The sequence below is a fragment of the Neltuma alba genome, unplaced genomic scaffold, assembly GCF_004799145.2.
Source record: "Neltuma alba isolate B1F8T4 unplaced genomic scaffold, ASM479914v2 tig00005090_pilon, whole genome shotgun sequence".
NCBI lineage: Eukaryota > Viridiplantae > Streptophyta > Magnoliopsida > Fabales > Fabaceae > Neltuma > Neltuma alba.
The window spans coordinates 14,361-35,890 of NW_021633975.1; the positions used below are offsets into that span (position 1 = coordinate 14,361).

Consider the following 21,530-nt stretch of genomic DNA (forward strand, 5'->3'; position numbering starts at 1 on the left):
GACCCTTCAGTTTAGGCTTAACCCAACAACTCTTCTAGGCCTACGAACTCTTTCTTTAGGCCCAGATAGTTGGGTTCTTGGGCTTATAATCCTGGACAACCTCAGCCAAGCCACAACCCAAGAGTGTACATTTGTTCGTAGAAAAGGCCCAAAGTCCCAGGGGGGAAAAAACATGCATTCATCAACCACCCGCTGGGAGATGTGCACACATTTAGTACCGGATAATATCTCAAATAAGATTATCTCTGATAAGAGGATATCTATATTCTAGCCACACAAAAAAAAAGCTTCTCGTGAATTATATCAACTATAACAAATAATTCACATTATTTAGAATCTGTGAATACTATAACTCGTATAAATGTCTTACTATCTATTTTATAGATATTAGCTATTAGATATTACAGTAGCAAAATTAATAATTATTTTCTATTTTACTGGTTAAAATATATGATATTATCTATTATTATAATATTTTGAACGATCAGGTTTTCATATAAATAATAACTGGAGTATTTGGTTTGCTGTTGACTGTTTTGAATCAGATTATTCTCAGCAATGTAAAATAGTAAATACTATTTTAATTCATAAATGACGAGTTTACTTAAATACGGAGGAGGAAAAGAGTTTCACTTTTCCTAGTTTTTATTTTGCTGCATAATCACAGGGGGGACAGAAGTTTTCTTGTTTCGTTTCTTCCTTTGCTTCCTTTCATTTAAAAAGTATTCTCGATCCCATTAAATATGCGCATCAGACTATCTAAAACTCTTTCCAGAGTTTTGAGTGTATGTATAGCCATAATTTTCTCTGAAATTTACCATCTTAATAGCAAAAAACGCTGTCATGATCAACGGGATTTAAAATCATGGGTACAAATGGGGGAGTAACAGTACGTAAGTTTAAATAAATCGTGCAAGCACAACCTTGATAAAGAAAATGGCTACGAAGAAGAGCATTCTTCAGGCATGACCGGGTATAGGTTTTCACCTAATCGAGGTCATCATCGAAATTGAAACTGGTGCAGAGTTCTAGAAATCGAGAGGGGAAAACTTCTGCCCTTTTCTTTTTTGGGTTTTTTTTTTCTGTCTTTTGACTATTAAGAATTAGAACATTCGACCTACCCCGAGAAAAATAACATATCTTGTATACAACGAAGCATTTCCTTTCTAATATTCTGACTACGGCGCATACCGGTCATGCATGTGCGAACTATTCTCCATATTATTTTAATGCAAACACGCTTTTTCTAAATAAACATGCTCGCTTTCCTTCTAATTTAGCCTGACTTCTTCAAATATTTCGCCCTCAAACTCATGATCTCTATTCTTGTCTCCCTCATACTTTATGATCACACTAATGATATATAAAAACCAAAGAGAGAGGCGAAGCGGAGACCAATGTCGTTTTCAATTCCAACACACACGTACACGTATATATAGGTTCCGAAGATTGAACAATTCCTCGGTTTACCATTAGCTTCTGTTCTTGTCAACCTTTATATACATACATATACATATATATATATATATTTATATTTATATATAACAGGCCCCTCACAATTCTCGACCTGGAATAAAATTTGTTTATCTGAAGGGTCAAACCCAAAATGAAGGCGAGCTTCCTAGCTACTGTTATTTCATGGCAGGGATAAGTTTTGCTGTTGCGGCACATGAAGTAACTTAACCAATAACTCCTTCGCTTTTGCAGAGGTTGCTGGGTAGGATTGGCACTTCACAAATTCAAGTGTTTTTAGTGGTCCTTGGCCTCCTCACCACTTCGTCCTGCCTTGAGGTCTTCATTTTGTTGTTGTGATGATTGATGATGGTTCAAATTTTGGCGGTCATGTTCAGAATTTCATTTCCAATAATGTGTGTGTGTTTTCATTGGAAGGGAACAGTTAGGAGAAACCTGCGGGTCGGGCAACCAATGTGACGATGGTCTCCGTTGTGAAGCATGCCCTGCAAATGGGAACACCCGACCCAGATGTACTCGGATCCAGCCCACGAGCCCCACCTCCAAGGTTTGATGCTGCTTAACTCCTCGATCCTCATCCCAGATGATTGTTTTGGAGTGTTTCGGTTTGATCTGGAAATTAACTAAACGGCGGATTTTGATTCTTGTGTTGACGTTGTCAGGTGAAAGGTCTGGCGTTCAACAAGTATTCATGGTTGACCACGCACAACTCGTACGCTCGCTCCGGTGTTACGTCGGCCACCGGATCCGCCATTATATCCCCAACCAACCAGGAAGACTCGGTCACCAGTCAACTCAATGTAACCTCTCTTCTTGTTATTCATTTGCAAATTGCAATTTCCATTCGTTTAGTCAACAACTACAACGTTGTCTTTACTCCTTTTTTTTTTTTTTTTTTTTACGATTTGATAACTTCCGTCTATCTGTTTCTAATAAAATACTACATGAGTGTCCACTTGAACGGCGAAGGGCTGACGGGATCTCACATTTATTTGTTTTCTCCAGTTAATAAGCACCCTCTCTGTCGAATTCATATGCTTCCTTGATAGATAATGCTCAGTTTCCCAGTCAGTTACCGGTGACTCAAGTGGAGTTTCTCATAAAAGCCTTTAGGAGTGAGGGAAATCTCCATAGAAATAGTATGCCATGGACTCATAAGCAGCATATGTAATTGATGAGGAACCCAAAGATACTTAACCAATCGCCCAGCAAATAGCTTAAATTTAGATATCTTACTTTGGGCTTCTTTGAAAAAGATCATAATAAGCCATCATAACTCGTCTCAATTAAATGGCCGCTCCTCTTTTAGACTTCAACCCAACAGACCCTTACGAACTATGAGGAATACATATAGACATAGATACTGAGCTATCAATTAATAATGCTTGAGAAGTAGAAAATACTATTTCCCATACTTAATATAACACCTAGTTAACTAATTTGAAAAAATTTAAAAATTAGTTTAGTTAGTTTTTTGTAATAAGCAGGTATTGTCTTTCTTAGAATAACTTTACTAATAATGCATGTTAACTAGAATTATTATTTGATAAAATCTTTTAACGTGTATAATTATTATAAAAATTATTTTGAAAAAATTAATAAATATAAAAGATAAAGTGAATTTAGATTTTGTATTTATGACCAATTTAAAACTTAAACTAACTTTTATATTAAGTAACGGATGTAATAGTAATTAATAGTTAATTTGGTGTTAAAATTAAAATTCAAACTAGCTTTTTTCTTGGATTAATTTTTTGTTTGTGGTGGGGTGCATAATCATATGCAGAACGGGGTTCGAGGACTTATGCTGGATATGTATGACTTCGAAAACGATATATGGCTGTGTCACTCCTTCAATGGGCAATGTTACAACCTCACCTCATTTGTAAGTATAGTTGATTGACGGATGCATAATCAGATCATAAATTGGTAGATTCTGGGACATACATATACATGATTTCATTTGGGCAGGAACCGGCCATCAACGTGCTGAGAGAGATACGATCGTTTCTGGAAGCAAACCCAACAGAGATAGTGACTCTCTTCATAGAAGACTACGTCACATCTTCCAACGGCCTCACCAAGGTGTTCAACGCTTCCGGCCTCTCCAGCTACTTATTCCCTCCGTCTCGAATGCCCAGGGATGGCGCCGACTGGCCCACCGTCGACCAAATGGTTGATCAAAACCAGCGTCTCCTTGTCTTTACTTCCAAATCATCCAAACAAGCCTCCGAGGGCATTGCTTACCTGTGGAACTACGTCGTTGAAAACCAATATGGGGATGATGGAATGAAAGCCGGATCATGTCCGAATCGCGCAGAGTCGTCGCCGATGGACAACAGATCCAAGTCACTGGTTCTGGTAAACTATTTTCCTACGAACCCGATTGCAGAGGAAGCTTGCGCCAACAATTCAGCGCCACTGCTTGACATGATGAACACTTGCTATCAGTCATCCGGCAATCGGTGGCCGAATTTCATAGCCGTTGATTTTTACCAGGTAAGACGTCCTCTCTTAATTGGTCTCGATGGCCATGTGTGTATATATGTGTCTGTGTTGATCCGCCCTGTTTCTTAACTGAAGAGGAGTGATGGGGGAGGAGCCCCGGAAGCTGTTGATGAGGCCAATGGTCATCTCACTTGCGGCTGCGATCGCATCGCCTATTGCAAGGTTCTATATTTGGAACCCCCTTCTACTTTCGATTATAATAACTAAATCATGAATTTTTAAACTGCAATAGAAGGTTGAGGTAAATGCTAAATAGTGAGTGAAAAAAACTACTTAGAAAAAGAACGAATAAGCTTTTAAAATGATTTTTGTTGAATATGCAAGCAGGCAAATGCTACGTTTGGGACGTGCGATGTGCCTGTGATATCTCCACCGCCGCCAGCTGCGGTGGGTGACGGAGGAGGCCAGGCTTCCCATTCCGAAGGCATTAGACCCGCCGAGTTGCTGCAATCCGCTGCTCTCATTTTGGCATTAACAACTTTGCTCGGCTTCCACATGACATAGGTCACGCTTGGGTCGTTCCGTTGGCATTTTTGGAATCTATGGCCATTTATTTTCCCTATCTGATTTCATCTGGTGTTTCATTCCCTTTCCCACCCCTGATGCAATATTTCCATGTCTGTGCTCCGCTTTCACTACAATGTTTCGGACCTTCTTGCTCTGTCTACTTTTTTTTTTCTTCACCGAAATGCTCTGTCTACTTTCGAACATCATTACTCGTGCTAGGACGAATGATCTCTTTTACGTGTATATGATTATTGATGTCATAGATTGATTGATTCATACACATTTCTTCCCTTTATTGAAGTGAACAATTCGGATGCCGCTCGTTAAGTCTCTGGTCCTCCTTCATCAATTCCACATTCTCAGAGGCTAATCTTTAGGCCCACCTTTCTGGCCCAAGGTAGTTGGGCGAGTTCTAAAACTCCTGGCTCTGTTGATGACTGATCAGTCCTTCTTCAAAAGGGCAAAATACGGCAATCTTTTTTAATTATCATGGAATTATTATCTTGAAATTACAGTTTGTTTGGAATAATATTACTCTTCTCGTCTTATTTATAAGTCACTTCTAACATGTTTCACATAAATCAAGAAAAAATTTAAACTTTATGCACTCTCATTTAAAATTGAACAATTTCATTTATTATGTTTAATGTACATTATACCACATGTAAACAAAGTCAGCACAATATAAATAAAAGGTAAAATTATATATCTATATAAAAAAAAATTTAGTATCTTATAAATAGGATAAAAAATATCTTCTTTCTCTGCTTTGTAAATGGGACTAAGGAGCAACAGGCAAATCTAAGAAAACGGATGTGGAATAACTGGGAGTTGGCAAAAGAAAAACTAAGGAATAACTGGAAAAGATCCTGTGGTTGGTTACCAATCACACATGGCCGCGCACACACAAGTGGCTGCTGCGGGATAAAAAGCAAAACGATAGCACATCCAATAACTCACAGGACTTCAAAACAAGAAATTCATAAACTCTTCTAATTGTCCGCGAGGTATAGACATCAGACAGCATATTTAGCTTCCGAGGCTTTCCAATAGGGGCCTGTTTGGGTGACCCTCGAAACTATGGTTTGGGAGACAAAACTATGGTTTTGGTGAAATGTCACTCAAACAGCATCAATTTTGGGCCAATAATCTGAAACCATGGTTTGGGCCAAAACTATGATTTCAGGAGAAGTGAATTCATTCTGCTTCTGGTTCAAATTGGAGAGATGATTGTGCCTGTCAGAGTAGATTTCAACAATAATATGATTTTAACATTTCTCAATTATTTTTTTATAAACATATTTAACCTTATATCTTATAAACATATATACACATATTAATTATTTATTAATTACATTATCTTATATTTTATTAATTATGTTGGTAAAAACTATATTATTAACAATTTTACTCCTTCAAGTTAAAATATATCATAAAATATATCTTTTATATAATTATCATATTAACTTATGTTTTTTTTAGTAATTTGTATATATAAAAAGTACTTTTGATAACAACTATCCAAACACTCTCACTTCTCAGAATCACTTTTTTACAAAATATATTCTTCACAGAATCTATTCTTCCCAAAATCTATTCTCCAAAAGCTATTCTCCAAACCATGGTTTGGTTTCATCCAAACACACCCTAAACCTGAAAACTACAAGGATATAGTACTTACATGCTCAAGTGAATCATTCCAAAATGGTATATTTGGATGGTCTTTAGATTAACTTTTTAAAATAAAAATAAATATATGATGAGAATTTCATTTCAATTCGTTAAAGCAATTTTTTAAAAAAAAGCAGTTATCGAGTTACCCTTTTAGTGTTTTAAAAAATCACATCACTCTCAAAATCAGTAGAGTATTATTTTTCTCGTTCATTTAAATGGCATGATGGATGAATATACTATTTGTATGAGGGTCTTTTTCACTGCGTTGTCAGTTTATTGGAATTGTACTATTTATTGTATATTAATTCGCTAGTCACATTTCATCCGAACCAATAACGAAACAGCTTCTGAGCGTTCATAGTTGTTTCCTGGCGGTTCGTTGAGATTTTTTAAAAAAATATTTGTTCTCCGTTAAGTGTTGCCAGGTGTGGGTAGATATGATCAAATTGGCGTGTGGGTATTTGACTATGGAAATAGGCCAGAAAGTCTCCTAGAGACCTATGACTTGGGTTAGTTTGAAACCGGTAGGTCAATCTGCTAGCTCTTAAAAAAAAAAAAAAATCCTGTTGTAAGAGGGTAGTTTTTTTTTCCCATCTTCTTTATAAAATCCTAATAAATAAATTATACAGTTAAAAAAAAATTAAAGTAGTTAAAACTAATAAATATGTAAGAAATGAACTTTCTTTTCTAACAATATCCTTATTTATAAAAGGGCCAGTAAGAGAGAGAAAGTAAGCAAGGCAATGTAGTAAACATTTTAATTAATGTAACCTATAAAATTAATTAGGGGTAAAAATGATAAAAACACATTAAATATTCAAACAATCATAAGTGAGATCCTATAAAAAAAAATTAAGGTAATTTAAATTTCAGGCTCTTATAAAAAGTATAGGAGGGAATACTTTGTTGATACACGATTTAAATACTTTTCTATGTGCTTTTTGAGTCTGAAAAGATATCCTGGAGTTAGTAAATTTTCAGGACCTTATTCACCTGAACTTCTCTTTTACCCAAAAAAAGTTACATGAGTGTATACATGATATATTTATAAATCACGTATATAAATATTTATGTATGCAAATTTTATATAAATAGCTATAATTTTAATTGAGTTTATGAATCTATTTTAAAATTTTAATCAAAGTCTTCACCCTCATTATATATGTGTATAATTTGTATGTCCAAGGGGCGATATATCAATTGCTGATCGTTATGCACGACGGACATTCGTTTGTTTGCCAACAGAGGAAAAAAAAAAAGAAGTAAAGGAAAGAAAGGCATCTCCCTACAATTCGACTAAAATGTCAAAAAAAAAAATCCTAAAAAAACAGCACCTCTAAAATTTTTAACATCTCAAATCAGATATTTACTTTTTAAATATTATTAATTATTACTAAAATATACTACCTTCGGTTCTTAATATAAGACCCCGTTTGACTTTTATTTTGGTCCTAAATATAAGACCCCAATCCACTTTGTCTCTCATATTTATCTATTTTTTTTCCAAGATAGTCCTTTAATAATAGTAGTTCTAGATAACAAACTTGATTAGTAAGGATATTTTAGGAAAAACAACACATATTCATTACAAATAACTAACTTAACTAAGTTTCTTAATCTCTCCAAATTAGTCAACTGGGTCTTATAATTAGAACCGGAGGTAGTAGTAAATAAAACTGATTTCAAATGAATCGCAATTCCACTTTTTTTTAAAAAATTAAATTACGTAAGTAGATGTACTTATTTTGGCTGAACAAGCATGCGAGATTAACACGACACATTGATTTATAAATATAAATGTGTTGGGATTTTACACCTGTGCGAATACGCCGGCCCAAAAAAAATAAGGCATTTTACACCTGTGCGAATACGCCGGCCCCAAAAAATAAGGAATTTTACACCTGTATTGCAGACTGCAAATAATTATTATAACGTCTCTTTATGGATATGATTAGATTAGTGCAGAATCTGATGCTTGCGAAAACGGGAAACAAAGCTGTTCTCTTGTTTAATTATCATCACCCAATTCGTTACATTCAAAGCTTGGTGCCACTTAAAAGTGTTTAAGTAGAAACAAAATCATGATTTTAAAAGTGTTTTTATGATGTACGAAATAAATATGTAGAGAAATTTATTTTAATTTATAAAAAAATGCTTTTTAAAAGCAATTCTGGTGCTATCAAAACACCTCCTAAATGGAGGTGTCTGGATTAGTGTGAAGGCACTTTTTAAAAATATTTTTTTTTATAAATCAGAATAAATTTTTTTACATATTTTTTTTGTACATTATAAAATATTTTTACAACTATGACTTTGATTCTATCTAAACACTTTATTAGTTGAAGGCAAAAGAAAGGCGCCACCACGCTGGGGGAAAAAACGGAAAAGAAAGAAACAAAAGAAGTAGTTCACGAGAATTGAGAAGCGGGGCTTTTATTATTATATTACTAGTATAAATTAATACGACCTTTTACTTTCAAAAATCTAATTTCATTTTAATTTTAATTTTTGAAAATTAAAACAAATAATTTTGGTTCTTCAATTTTAAAACAAGTAATTTTAATCTTTACTTCAAGGACAAAAAATCTTAAGTCAAACAAAATAAAAGTTAAATTTCAGGAATTAAAATACCGATTTAAAATTTTATGAACCAAAATTATCAGTTTCAAGTTGTAGAAATCAAAATTAAAATGATATCCAACTCTTATATTGTTGTTATTGTTAACTGACTATTATTATTATTGGTATTGGTATTGGTATTTTTTTGGGGAGTGGTGGAGAGGGGAGTAATTCACTGATTTGCAATTTTGCATCATTTAAAATGGGAAGGACGGCCACATGTGATGTGCGTCCACATAAGAGGCCCTTATAAATAGGAAAATTGAGAGGGACTAATGCTGCGAATTACTCATGACACTGACCTTCCTTATGCACCAAGCATATCACGTGTCCGCATCGAACAGGATCTCCCCCTTCTTTTTATATTTTTGTTTTTTTATTCTTAATTTCTCATCATATTCCCCTTCACACCCCATCTTCATGGCCCTCTTCCATACGCTCTTTGATTAATCTTCTCAGAGAAATTATCCATGAGTCGCAGATAACGTCGGAAAAAAAAATTTTGTTTTATTACGATCAAATTTGCATGTCCATAAGACAAAATATTTTATATTTAAAAGTCAATCTTTTTTTTTAAATGAAATTTTTTCATTTACAAATTGAACTTATTAAAAAGTTGAATCTCTTATACTTCATGTGACCTTTAATATAACAGCTAGTTTGTTAATTTGGTCTTAAATATAAACAGAAAAGAATATCTCCATTTAACTTTCTCTTCACTTCCCTCCGTTCACTGTTTTTACCATTAGATTAGTATGTAATGATTGAGATTTGATATATTATAAAAATATTATAATATTATATAATAAAAATATATAGAGTAAAATACTGATCACTCTTCTATTTTATCTCAATTACAAAAACCTTCATTCTATCTTGAAAACATATATAAACCTCTCTTACAATTAAAATATATGTTACACAAACTTCCCTTATGCATTTAAGATTTCATTTCTTTCTACCTAAACCATTAGTTGATTGTTAAATTTGGCTTTAAATTATCTTTCTAACCAAAATATGCATATTTTTTAAATATGTTGCAAAATTTATTAATTTTGATTGAAGTCATAAAATTTTATAATTTTAATATTTTATCACATCCACTAGAAATTATTTACTCTGATTTCTTTTAAATTGTAAAAACACATTTCAAATACATAGTTTTTATTTATCGTAAAATTTAAATGACATGACTTTGAAAGATTTTATAAATTATTTAAATTTAAAATTCAAAACTTTTAACACATTTTTATTATAAAAATTTATAAATATATTTAGTCAAGTACATAAATATTTATTAAAAATTTAATTAAATTTTTAATCAAATTTTTTATGTTTGTCTTAACTGAATGAAATCTACGTAACTGTAAAAATATAATTTAGAAATTTTTTAGAACGAGCAGTAAAATAGTAAATAAAATTTATTTTAATATAAATTTTAGTTAAAACTAATATTTTTAGAATCTTTTAAGAATATCTATAACAGTGTTAACTAATTAGACTAAACTATATATTTTTAAAATAGAGTAAAAGTCTATGTAATTGATGCAAATCAGAAGGGTATTTAGAGTATTTTACTCAAACGTATATAAACAACTTTAATCTATACATAAGTAAATACTATGATATTATTATAATCAGACAGCATAGGATGAAAATAAAAATTATAAAATATTTTAATAAAAATTTACAAAAGTAATGTACGCATATTAATTTCTGACTGCTTATATGTATTTTTTGTTTAATTAATATTATAATAATATTGTTATAATATATTAAATCTCAACTATTGAATGTTAATTTAATGGTAAAAATAATAAATAGAGAGCAAATGGAGAGGAAATTAAATGGAGATGTTTCTTTAAAAAATATAAGATCTCAAACCACTCTGTTTCTTATATTTATTTATTATAAACAACTAATTTAATAAACATTTTCAGTCCACTCAAATTAAAGAGTGGAGGTAGTTTTTTGTGTATAAATCACTTCTCTTCTTTTTGTTCTCGTTCAAAATAGCTATTTTTTTCACCCAGCAATTTTCAAGAGATCGTTTTCATTTTTTTCGTTATATAAAATGTACAAAAAGGTGTACAATATGAATGAAAATTACAACAAGTTCCGTAAAATACGTGATAAACTAAAAGGATAAAAATAGGAAAAACCCGAAATAGTTTGTATTATTTATATATTTTAAATACTACCAATTTCTGGATTCTGTTGATATAATGGTCTTGCCGGAAAAAAGAAACAACACTTTAATGGTTCCGCAATCTTGATAGCGTTAAGAAAATTCCCACTTTCCTCCACTGATAAATAAATGTTAGAATGACTCTAACAATTTCAAAGGCAAGGGCAAGTAAAAAGATACTACCTCCCTCCAATCCTAAATATAAAAATCAATTAACTAATCTGAATAGGTTAAGAAAATAAGTTAAATTAGTTATTTGTAATAAATATGTGTTGTCTTTTATAAAATATTATTTCTAATTAAGTTTATTATTCAGAACTACTATTATTATAAAAACTATCTTAGAAAAAAAATAGATAAATATAAGAAATAAAATAGATTAGGATCTTATATTTAGGATTAAAATAAAAATTAAATAAGGTCTTATATTAAGCACTGGAGGTAATACCATACTAACATTGTAATTGTTGTATAAATTTTCTATATATAATTTAAATGTTTTCTTGAAAAGTTACAATAAAAACGAGGGGAAATCGTTACAAGGACTAAAAAAGTATAATGATAAAAATTCTGTAATAACAAATAAGTAGCATTAATTTTTTTTTAGTAGAAAAGTAGCATTAGTTTTTTAATAACAAATAAGTAGCGTGAATTTAATTGTTATTTTCTTCTATTTACTTATAAGTTTTTTTTTTTTTTTAGAAACCACATGGTACTTTTTCTTTTGTGCTCTGAGAACTAAACGGGACCAGATGATGGGACCGATTAAACCGTACCAGTCCGGTGTCCGGAGCGTTTATTGCAAGAAATTAAAAAACCAGCGAGCCATTTTTTCCCGCTTCAACCAGCGTCCAGCGGACCAGTTAAAAATTGATAAAACTGACTTTAAGCAACCAAAGCTAATGGTTGGTATATTCTTATATATATGTATATATAAATTTAATCTATTTTGCAAACTATAATTTATACCTAATTAATAAGCACTACAAAAGAATGAAAAATGAACAATTATTTAAGAAACATGTTTTGAAACAAGAGATATACATTTTCTATAATTACAAATTATAAATTATGAAATAATTATTGATGAGGACAATCATCGATAGATATCTTTTTTTTTTTATATATATTACTTTTTGGTTTTAAAAAATTATTTTCTTTTGTTTTCAGCTCATGTTATTCAAATATACTAATTAATTTCCACCCGGTGGAATCATAATTCAAACAATAATCTAACTATTAAACCGTGAATAAGGGGTTTGTTTGGAATAGTTATAAATAATTTTTTAATAATAATTTATTAAATATGAGATAAATATATATAAAAAATTTTATCCCGATTTATATAAATCGTGTTTATGGAGAATATTTTAAACCCTCCGAGTAACTAGACAATGAGCCAGCTCATTTTCCTGACATTGATAAAAGTACAAATGATGATGATTGTTTAGAGGACGCATCCTGATTTGATGTTGCCCGAAGGAAGGTGGGAGAGGGTGGAAGGCAGAAGGTGAATTCACCTAATGGGGCCATGACATTTGACGTCGCCCGTTTCGTTTCCCACCGTTTCCCCCTCACCAAATCCCTCCTCTTCCCTCCCTCTGTCTCTCCCATCAATCCTCAGCTCTGTTTCCCACCCACACCGTACACACAAGCTGCTCTTACCGTTCCTTCTCCCTCCCACGGAGAAGCCTCAACTCACAGACTCAACCAATGAAGGCAAGCCTAAGCACGCCCTCTCTTCCCTTTTACTTCTTTTCATCTCTTTTTGACTCGCCAAATCCCACTCCCTGTTTCATTTTCTGCAGGCCTTTGTTTGCCATCGTAATTTACGGACCTCTCTCCTTGTAATCGCAATTTGTCTGTTCTCTTGTTCGTCCGCCCTCAAGGTCCTCCTCTTACTCTTGGTTCCTTCCTCTTGTTCTGTACACCACTAGACGCTAATCCTCTCTAATATTTGCTAGTTTTAAATGGGTTATGTTATGTGGTAGCAGATCGGAGAAACCTGTGGGTCGCAGAACAAATGCGATGCCGGCCTCACTTGCCAGACGTGCGCTGCGAATGGGAATACCCGACCCCGATGTGCCCGGATCCAGCCTACGGGTCCCGCTGCCAAGGTCGATCAAATTTCCCATTTTCATTTTATTAAATTGTTTTTAATTTTTTTTCCTGGTTGTTTAGGTGAAAGGTTTGGCGTTTAATCGGTATTCGTGGCTCACCACTCACAACTCTTTCGCCCTCGCCGGAGCTAGATCGGCCACCGGTTCTTTCCTCATAACTCCTATGAATCAGGAAGACACTGTTGCCGCTCAACTCCAGGTATGTGCTTCCTTTTTTCTTTTTCTCCGCAAAACCAAGAGAAATGTGCTATTTTTAATATCTATCTCTCTCCTCTTATTTCTTAATCTCTTAAATCCATCCATTCAAAATTTATGATACCAACTTGAAATTAATAGAACACCTATTTTCGGTTCCATTCATTAACTTGAGATTTATCACCGATTTCACTTCCATTTTCGCAAAGGTGGGGAGCATCGGATTCGCCAACTAATGAATGGACATGGTTTATAAATGCATTTTTAAATATTTATTTTATGTATATGCATTCCTGATTGCTCTTATTTTTCTTTTATTCTCAGTCCAGTGTCCGGACAAAGATTTACAATATTGTTAATTATTGATTTTATTACGACAGACACTAGCTAATACGCGCTGCCTACTCTTAAATATTATTGGGCATCGTGGAATTTTGAGGGCATGAATCGGGAAACGAATATTAACATAGGAAAACAAATAAATACAGAGATAGCATACAGTGGGGGTCATGTGATCCTTTAAAATTATTGACTTTCTCTGCAGCGGTTGCAGTCGTGATTCCACAACTTGCAAATGTGACAAAAAAAGTTATTAGCATTTAGAATAGATTACGATCGACATGTTTCTGACTTGGCTGCTGGGTGTGCGCTGCAGAATGGCGTTCGAGGACTTATGTTGGACATGTATGACTTTCAGAATGATGTGTGGTTATGTCACTCGGCTCAAGGCAAATGTTACAACTTCACTGCATTCGTAAGTGCGTGACTCTGTTCGCTCATTCTATGGGCTTGAAACTTAATTAGGTCCTTTTCAATATTTCACACGGTGTAACATCTTCCTCTGCCTCTCGATCACTCAATTCCTAATTTCACTTTGTATCCCCAGCAACCTGCCGTTAACGTGCTCAAAGACATTCGATCCTTTCTGGACAAGAATCCCTCAGAAATTGTCACCATCTTCATTGAGGACTATGTCACATCCCCCAACGGCCTAACTAAGATCTTCCAAGCTTCTGGCCTCAGCAAGTATATGTTCCCACTGTCTCGGATGCCCAAGAATGGCGGAGATTGGCCTACTGTCGATGACATGGTGCAGAAGAATCAACGCTTCGTTGTCTTCACCTCCAAATCTTCCAAGGAAGCTTCCGAGGGCATTGCTTACCAGTGGAAATATGTGGTTGAAAATCAATGTGAGTTTAATCCTGGGACTAGAATGAGAAGCCTGTTTGATGTGCCTTTTTTCTGTTTTCATTTTTGGCTACAGTCTTGCAGAGCTTAAGCCCTGTTTTGTTTGTTGGGGGATTTCAGATGGAGATGAAGGGATGGTAGCAGGTTCGTGTCCAAATCGCGCGGAGTCGCCTTCAATGAACACAAAATCAAGGTCCCTGGTTCTCCAGAACTTCTTTCATTCTGCCCCCAATCGATCTCAAGCTTGTGCGGACAATTCTGCTCCATTACTTAACATGATGAAGACTTGCTACGATGCAGCTGGCAAACGATGGCCAAATTTCATTGCTGTTGATTATTACCAGGTACGTGGATTCTCAAATCCTCAATCCTGCTGATTGTGTTATGTACTTCACCTCCGTAAATAGTTCATAATTTATTGATGATGACTGTTGTTGAAGAGGAGTGATGGCGGAGGAGCCCCAGAAGCTGTTGACGAAGCCAATGGTCATCTGACTTGTGGGTGCGACAACATTGCGTATTGCAAGGTTTTACTTCCTCCACCATTTCCTTCCATACTTTTTTATAGCTTTTTAACATAGCAAGGTTGGGGTGCTATATGAGGGCATGTGAAGATGTAAATGAGAGTATGAAGTGAGAAGTGTATGTATTAGTTAGTAGGTACTTTTAGAAGGCAAACCTTAGACATTCGACTGAGTATTTGCGACATATGAGCAGGCAAACGCTACGTTTGGCACTTGTGATGCTCCTCCCGTTTCTCCGCCTCCACCTGCTGCATTGGAGGCGTCCGGAGGGAACCCGCCACCCCAAACTGCTGCAAACTTAGCTGACGTGGACAAACCGGCCAAGTTACTGCAAGGAATATTACTGGCCACGGTGACGATCTTCGCATGGTTATAGGATGTATCCTTTGCTCCACATTTTGGGCATGTGAATATATTGGTTTGTCTGTTCATTTTTCATTCTGAGAATTGTGGGGAATTGGGAGTCTTTTCCCCCTTAATGTGGCTCTCTTCGCGGTTATTTATCATGACTAGCTTTGTTTAAATGTGCACATATTCCTATGGTTCTTTCTGTCTATTATTATGTGCTGCCTTTGTATTGCTCTTATTCTTATTTCAAATAATTAATTTATAAATAATGAATAATTAGTTAAAAACAACAAATATATTAAAAATATATTTTTGTTTCCCAGTATATCCTTATAATAAATAAATGATAAAACAAAGTCTGTAGGGAAATATGATAAAAAAGAATATGATAAAAGAGAGAATTAATAATTAAGAGAGAAAAAAGTATTAAGTGTTAAGGTAAATTTTAAATTGAAACTTATAAAGTAAATTTTAAACTCTAAATTTGGAGTTTATAAATATGACCGGGAGTAGATTGTTACTACGAGGCTCAAGTTTCATCATAGGCACAGTTTTTCCAGCGATATAATTGTACTGGTTATACCAACAACAATAAGAAGCACATGGCTTGTGGGGAACCAAGCCGAGTTAATGGCTGTCTAGGATCAACAAAGTCGGGCCATTGAAAGGACCTTTCCCAAAGTGAGGCCACAATCAATTCTTTCTTTATGTAACAAATGGATGCCCTCGCGTTCGACGCTGCACCTTAAGCATTTGAATGCTCCTTTTATGTTCACAAAAGTTACGATCAGAGAAAAATAAATTAAATAGGAAACTCTTGGCACCCAAAAAAAAATATAGGGAACTCTTGGAGGAGGAACTTGATCTTGTATTGGGAACAACTTCCTCACTTCCTAGCCAGATATCGAGTTGTCAAAGTAGATCATAGAATGAGGGTTTTCAAGATATGGACAGAACAAGGTTATCGAAGGGCAAATTACATAGAACTCCCCAAATAAAATGCACGCATGCGCGCATCCATCTCTCCATACACAAATAAAATTGACAGTCTCGATATCATCTCGTCTTTGAGTGTTCTTTGCTGTAGTAAAAACAATATCGACAATGCACTGTGTTTTCAAAGTTCAGGCAGATCAAAAAAAAAAGACATATAACAACCACTTCATAATGGATGATATCAGCTATAATATGATATAACTTTACATGCCCCGATCCAACATAAAGCTGCAAGCTTCCCTCCATAAAGGCAAAGGCAAGAACAGAGAAAATAAAGCAGAGCTCCTTCTGAAGGTATTGAGGCTATGGACTGGGGTTAAGAAGCCAAAATATATATACAAGACCAATTATGCTGGAGCCTGGTGGACTAAAATCGCATTTAGCAGTTGCAAATGACAGGTTGTAAAGTAATGGGCGTTGGGCAACACAAGCTTCTGATTCATTATAGATACAGCTATGCATAATTCGTTGCTTTTCCCCTTGAAGGCGTGGTCTTGTCTCACTGGCTTTGCTGCATCTCTCTCTCAAACTTTACCATCATCACTTGTCACAGTTGCCTCCTCTTTTAACCTATCCTCATCATTAGCTGAATTTCCCGCATCCCTTTTTGCCCTCCGATCCTGAGATGACCAAAGTGACAAAAGTCAGCTTCATGGTGGTAGGACCATGAAAATATCAGGGATATACGCAATGGTCACCATCTACTACGTACAATGTGGTATTATTGTGGCCTGGTTTACTTGGAAAGCACAAGAGTAGCATTGCTAAGATGCAAATTACCTTAGATCTTATCACAATAACTCAGAAGTTGTCATAGCAGCATTGAACATTAACGTCTGTTAAGATAATGGATCACTAATAAAAGTCCTTCAAGGTCTTTCTCTTATTGCACATTCAAAACAGTTTGCTAATGGAAAGGAAGTACTCCATTTATTTATTTATTTTTCCAGAAAAATAGTACTCCATTTAATTGAAAGCACGGCTTCCAATAATTTTTTTTCCAAATTTAAATTGTTTTCACAATATGTATCATGTCTTGATATATTTTCTTAATGGTCGGGATTGCAGAAGCAGAGTATATAAAAAGAAAAAACAATTGAAAATGATCAAGAAATAAAATAAGATAAAATAGTCGAAGATGACACACAAAATGTGACATGGAAAACCCCAGCGTGAGAGACAAAAAACCAAAGGCAGAGACTGAGAAATTCCGCTGAAAAACAAAACTCACAATGATGGTCTCATCTTTATAAGGACAGAGAGACTAGATATGCTTAGAGTTTCTAAAAAAAGCTAAAAATATTAACTTGGCTAATCAATAATATCTCCTAAAATATCACTTATAAATATGATGGAGATATGATGAATTTTAAGCCAATATAATAAATAAAAATAATCTCAATCGATTAAAGCAATTTGAGTCATCTCAACATTAACTAATAAAAGGGAAGCTAATATAGATTTTATGCTGTACATCCCTTTTTTTAACCTAGTTTGCTTGCTTTATTACCTCTTTGTGAGGAGAATCCTCAGCTTCAAGCATATGTATGACATGCCCCATTTTAGGTCGCTTTTGTGCATTAGGGTCAGTGCAACGCAAAGCAACAAGAAGGGCTCGCTTGAGTGCCCTTGAACTTGGTTTCTCAGGGAGCTTGGGATCCAACACTCCCTCTGCATTCCTGTTACTAACCATCTTCTTGAGCCAGTCAACTAAATTCACCTGAAAATCATCATTTTTAGTTACAAGAACAAGAAGTAGGAACAGACTGCAACAGCAGTATCAAAATGACAAAAGTGAGATATGCGAAAAACCTCTTCTGGAGGCCGACTATAATCAACTGGATTCCTGCCTGTAATTATTTCCATTATAAGAATTCCGAAACTGTACACATCACTTCGTTCATTTAACATTCCAGTACTTGCATATTCGGGAGCTACGTATCTACCAAAGGGAAAAGATGTCAAGCAATTGCTGGCAACTGAAGGTGATAGAATAGAAGGGAGAATTTACAAACCCAAAAGTGCCCATGACACGTGTTGTAATGTAGCTGCTCTCAGAGCCGAGGAGTTTGGCAAGCCCAAAGTCTGACACCTTTGAATTCCATTGCTTGTCGATCAGAATGTTGTTTGATTTAATATCACGGTGAACAACTTTTGGTTCCAACCCCTCGTGAAGATAAGCTAACCTGTTGAATCAAATATCTGATCAGTTTCACCAAAAAAGAAAATATCTGATCAGTTTAGACTTCAGAATAAAAAGGAAGTAAAGCAGAGATCAATAAATTAACTTGTTACGTACCCTTTCGCTGTTCCCAAAATAATGTTCATTCGAATTTCCCAAGTGAGAGGACTGCAAGGCCCAACATCCCCGTGCAGCCACTGCTCTAAGTTCCCATTGTCAACGTACTCATATACGAGCATTCTGTCAAAACGTTTTACAGAGAGAAGAATTTGTTGACATAGAGAGAGCTCTTATAAAGGAATATAGATATAAAATAGGAGTAATTAGTGGTTGCAGATGTTACAAGGGAGTACCTATGAGCTCCTTCAGCGCAATATCCTAGCAACCTTACTAAATTCTTGTGTCGGACTCGTCCTATAGCTTCCACTTCGACCTTAAACTCTTTCTCAGCTTGTCCCCTTACGCGATGAACACATCACATACCAAACTTGATTATTTGGTAACAAACCAGAATAATGCGTAAATGGGAGAAAGTACCTATTATTGAGCAAATTCTTAACAGCGACATGAGTATTGTCCTTCAGAATACCATGGTAAACAATTCCGTAGCCGCCTTCCCCGATGACGTTCTCGTCGGCGAACTCATTCGTCGCGTCCTGAAGCTCTCTCAGAGTATACCAGTGGCCCCAACCCAAATGCGAGACTTCAGGAATCACCGTAGGCCCCTGGTCGACGGGCCGTGCCTCCCCGCTTCCGTGTGAAGACGACCGAGCCAGAGCACGCTCAGGGTACGCAATTCTGTGATTCTTCCCAATCTCAAATTGAATTCTATTGATCCCCGATGGGCTTTCTTCTTCCGATGCTGGGAGCAGAGCCTGGCGCTCAATTCCGGGAATTGGATCGAGTTCGGGAGACGGGTCGACTGGGATACGGGTCCCTCTGAGCTTGGAATCGTGGTGATGGTCGATTCTAATCTCGTGGATCTCTTTGGAGACGAGCGGGATGGATGGCCTTTGAGTGGGGTTAGTCTTGGAGCGCTTTGAAACGAGCCAGATTGAAAGGAGGAAGAGAAGCAGCACGATGGCGGCTCCTACACATACCCCGAGCACAACCCACAAGCGGAGTCCGAAGATTGAGGTGGGTCTGGAGAGCTGGTCGTTCATGGCGGGAGAGGAAGGATCAAGCATTGGAGAGTGACCTCATGAATTGGGGATGAGAAATGAGTGGGGGTGAGAGGAAGATGAAGGTTTGAACATCAATTGGAAGGAAAGAAGGAAGGAATAAGCAGAAAGTGAGAAAGGGAAAGCAAAAGGAACGGAAAGAGGAGCTGGCATGATGGGACTTTATGGAAATAACAGAGTGAACAATCAATCGCAGTTCGCGAGAAAGCCTCCAAGTCCAAGCGCCCGGGGTAAAACATAAACCGCCAAAAGGTCAGGTGAGATTATGGCTTATTAAGAAACCGCCATGGATAAATATAACCTGCTTTGCCTCAAACCTGGAAGGCCGTTAGGCGTTTGCTTCACATAAACATAAATAGTAACTTCCCAGTTCACACTGTTTCTCTTCCCTTTTTTAATCTGCCACTTTTTCCCGTCCCTTTCCATTCGCAGACACGGCAGTAAATAATATGGAAAGTTTCAGTTTTCACATATGGATTGACCCCAGGCATCAGACTCCACGCTCTGCTTCGTTCATGATTGAGAGTAGATAAACAGTATCTTGCCAACTTGGCGTCCCAGTACTCGGTATTAAATATTAATGACTTTTCAAGTGACTGCAGCAAGCCAAAAAAAACCACGAGGCTTTAAACCCTAACAACCATGAGTTGGATTGGAGTTATTGGGTAGCTAGGAATTTATGGCGTCCGTGTTTGTGTGGGTATTTATAATTATAAAGAATGGGTCACGCAAGATTTGAGTAGTGACTGGTCTTATTAATCATGAAAATTCGTCATAATTCACCCGCTGTCTCCGTAGAAAGCATCTTACAGCCACTCATAATGATCCCAACAAATCGTCACACACACTCAAACGAGTCAATTGCAATCAGAGGACAAAAAAAAGGACCAAACTGGCTGGTTTAATAGGTGAACCCGTCAGCAGTCTGATTCTGTTTGGATATTGAATCAGGAAGAGTTGAGCTAGTAGAAAACCGGTCAAACCGATATTAATTGGTGAAAAGCGTAATAAACTGATTTAGATGATTATGTTATTATTTTCTTTTTTTTCTCATTCAACTCCTAATATCTTAGTTCCTATAGATTTAAATGAATTTTAATGATGATTTTGGTATAATTGATTATCAATTTTAGTTAATATTGAACCATAAAAATCAAAATTCTCAATATTGTTATACTTTGTTATTGTTTCAATCAAACTATTATTATATTTTCTTATATTTTGTTATTAGTGATTATTAATGTTGTTATATTTTGTTATTTTTAATTAAATTATATTATTTTAATATGATCAGTTGGATCCTAAGTTGATTCCGATCTAACCAACTAACTTTTAAACCACTATGTCAACTGATTTATTATTCGGTCTGGCTTTTTATTTTTTGGAATCTCCAAGTGCTTACGTTTCCCCACCAAAATCATCTGCCCAGGACAGCCACATGGTTTCGTAATTACGAAACTGCCCCCTCTTGGCTTAGCTTGCAAGTTACCGTTAGGAAATCTGAGTGACCATTGCCTTCTGTCGCCCACCGTCACCATAAATATTTGGTTTCGGACAAAAAAACAGAATATTAATATCAACATATGCATGTGTTCCTCACTCCCATGTGGATTATCCTAATCGGTGATGCTCTTCTTAACCATTACTATAAATGCAACTACTCCTTCTCCATTTTAAAAAAATAAATGAATAGATTCCAACTTATTTAATGCCGCAGCAAGTTTAGAAAAGACAGTGACTAATATTCAGAGATCTGTGTTATGTCAAGTACTCACGTGTTCCACATATAAATATCGCGCGTATAAATTCAAATGTCTAAAAACGACA

The 21,530-nt window shown here is 35.3% G+C and overlaps 3 protein-coding genes across 3 annotated transcripts; 2 read left to right on the plus strand and 1 right to left on the minus strand.

Annotated features, from left to right (window-relative positions):
- The first annotated feature begins 936 nt into the window (after nucleotides 1–936).
- Nucleotides 937–4,485, plus strand: LOC114746753 (PI-PLC X domain-containing protein At5g67130-like). Its single transcript, XM_028935028.1, has 8 exons — nucleotides 937–963; nucleotides 1,708–1,791; nucleotides 1,898–2,020; nucleotides 2,136–2,273; nucleotides 3,260–3,358; nucleotides 3,445–3,972; nucleotides 4,057–4,143; nucleotides 4,309–4,485. The coding sequence occupies exons 1-8, from the start codon at nucleotides 937–939 to the stop codon at nucleotides 4,483–4,485; spliced, it is 1,263 nt and encodes a 420-aa protein (XP_028790861.1).
- Nucleotides 4,486–12,452: 7,967 nt separating this feature from the next.
- Nucleotides 12,453–15,575, plus strand: LOC114746755 (PI-PLC X domain-containing protein At5g67130-like). Its single transcript, XM_028935030.1, has 9 exons — nucleotides 12,453–12,688; nucleotides 12,778–12,858; nucleotides 12,964–13,086; nucleotides 13,151–13,288; nucleotides 13,940–14,038; nucleotides 14,171–14,474; nucleotides 14,593–14,816; nucleotides 14,913–14,999; nucleotides 15,190–15,575. The coding sequence occupies exons 1-9, from the start codon at nucleotides 12,683–12,685 to the stop codon at nucleotides 15,370–15,372; spliced, it is 1,245 nt and encodes a 414-aa protein (XP_028790863.1). The 5' UTR covers nucleotides 12,453–12,682; the 3' UTR covers nucleotides 15,373–15,575.
- Nucleotides 15,576–16,488: 913 nt separating this feature from the next.
- LOC114746754 (probable serine/threonine-protein kinase At1g01540) lies at nucleotides 16,489–19,973 on the minus strand. Its single transcript, XM_028935029.1, has 7 exons — nucleotides 19,060–19,973; nucleotides 18,876–18,980; nucleotides 18,640–18,762; nucleotides 18,356–18,526; nucleotides 18,153–18,282; nucleotides 17,851–18,060; nucleotides 16,489–16,960 (listed from the first exon to the last, which is right to left on the minus strand). Exons 1-7 carry the CDS (start codon nucleotides 19,707–19,709, stop codon nucleotides 16,865–16,867), a joined length of 1,485 nt encoding a protein of 494 aa, XP_028790862.1. The 5' UTR covers nucleotides 19,710–19,973; the 3' UTR covers nucleotides 16,489–16,864.
- Nucleotides 19,974–21,530: the final 1,557 nt, after the last annotated feature.

What these genes read in the sequence shown, in the direction of transcription:
- LOC114746754 (XM_028935029.1), bottom strand. Translation starts at nt 19,709, where the DNA reads ATGCTTGATCCTTCCTCTCCCGCCATGAACGACCAGCTCTCCAGACCC. An exon ending in AAGAATTTGCTCAATAATAG is followed by an intron (nt 18,981 to 19,059) that starts GTACTTTCTCCC and finishes TCATCGCGTAAG; the next exon opens with GGGACAAGCTGAGAAAGAGT. An exon ending in ATAGTCGGCCTCCAGAAGAG is followed by an intron (nt 18,061 to 18,152) that starts GTTTTTCGCATA and finishes GATGATTTTCAG; the next exon opens with GTGAATTTAGTTGACTGGCT.
- LOC114746755 (XM_028935030.1), top strand. An exon ending in CTTGTTCGTCCGCCCTCAAG is followed by an intron (nt 12,859 to 12,963) that starts GTCCTCCTCTTA and finishes ATGTGGTAGCAG; the next exon opens with ATCGGAGAAACCTGTGGGTC. An exon ending in GTTACAACTTCACTGCATTC is followed by an intron (nt 14,039 to 14,170) that starts GTAAGTGCGTGA and finishes TTGTATCCCCAG; the next exon opens with CAACCTGCCGTTAACGTGCT.
- LOC114746753 (XM_028935028.1), top strand. Translation starts at nt 937, where the DNA reads ATGGCTACGAAGAAGAGCATTCTTCAG. An exon ending in CCACTTCGTCCTGCCTTGAG is followed by an intron (nt 1,792 to 1,897) that starts GTCTTCATTTTG and finishes GGAAGGGAACAG; the next exon opens with TTAGGAGAAACCTGCGGGTC. An exon ending in CCACGAGCCCCACCTCCAAG is followed by an intron (nt 2,021 to 2,135) that starts GTTTGATGCTGC and finishes TGACGTTGTCAG; the next exon opens with GTGAAAGGTCTGGCGTTCAA.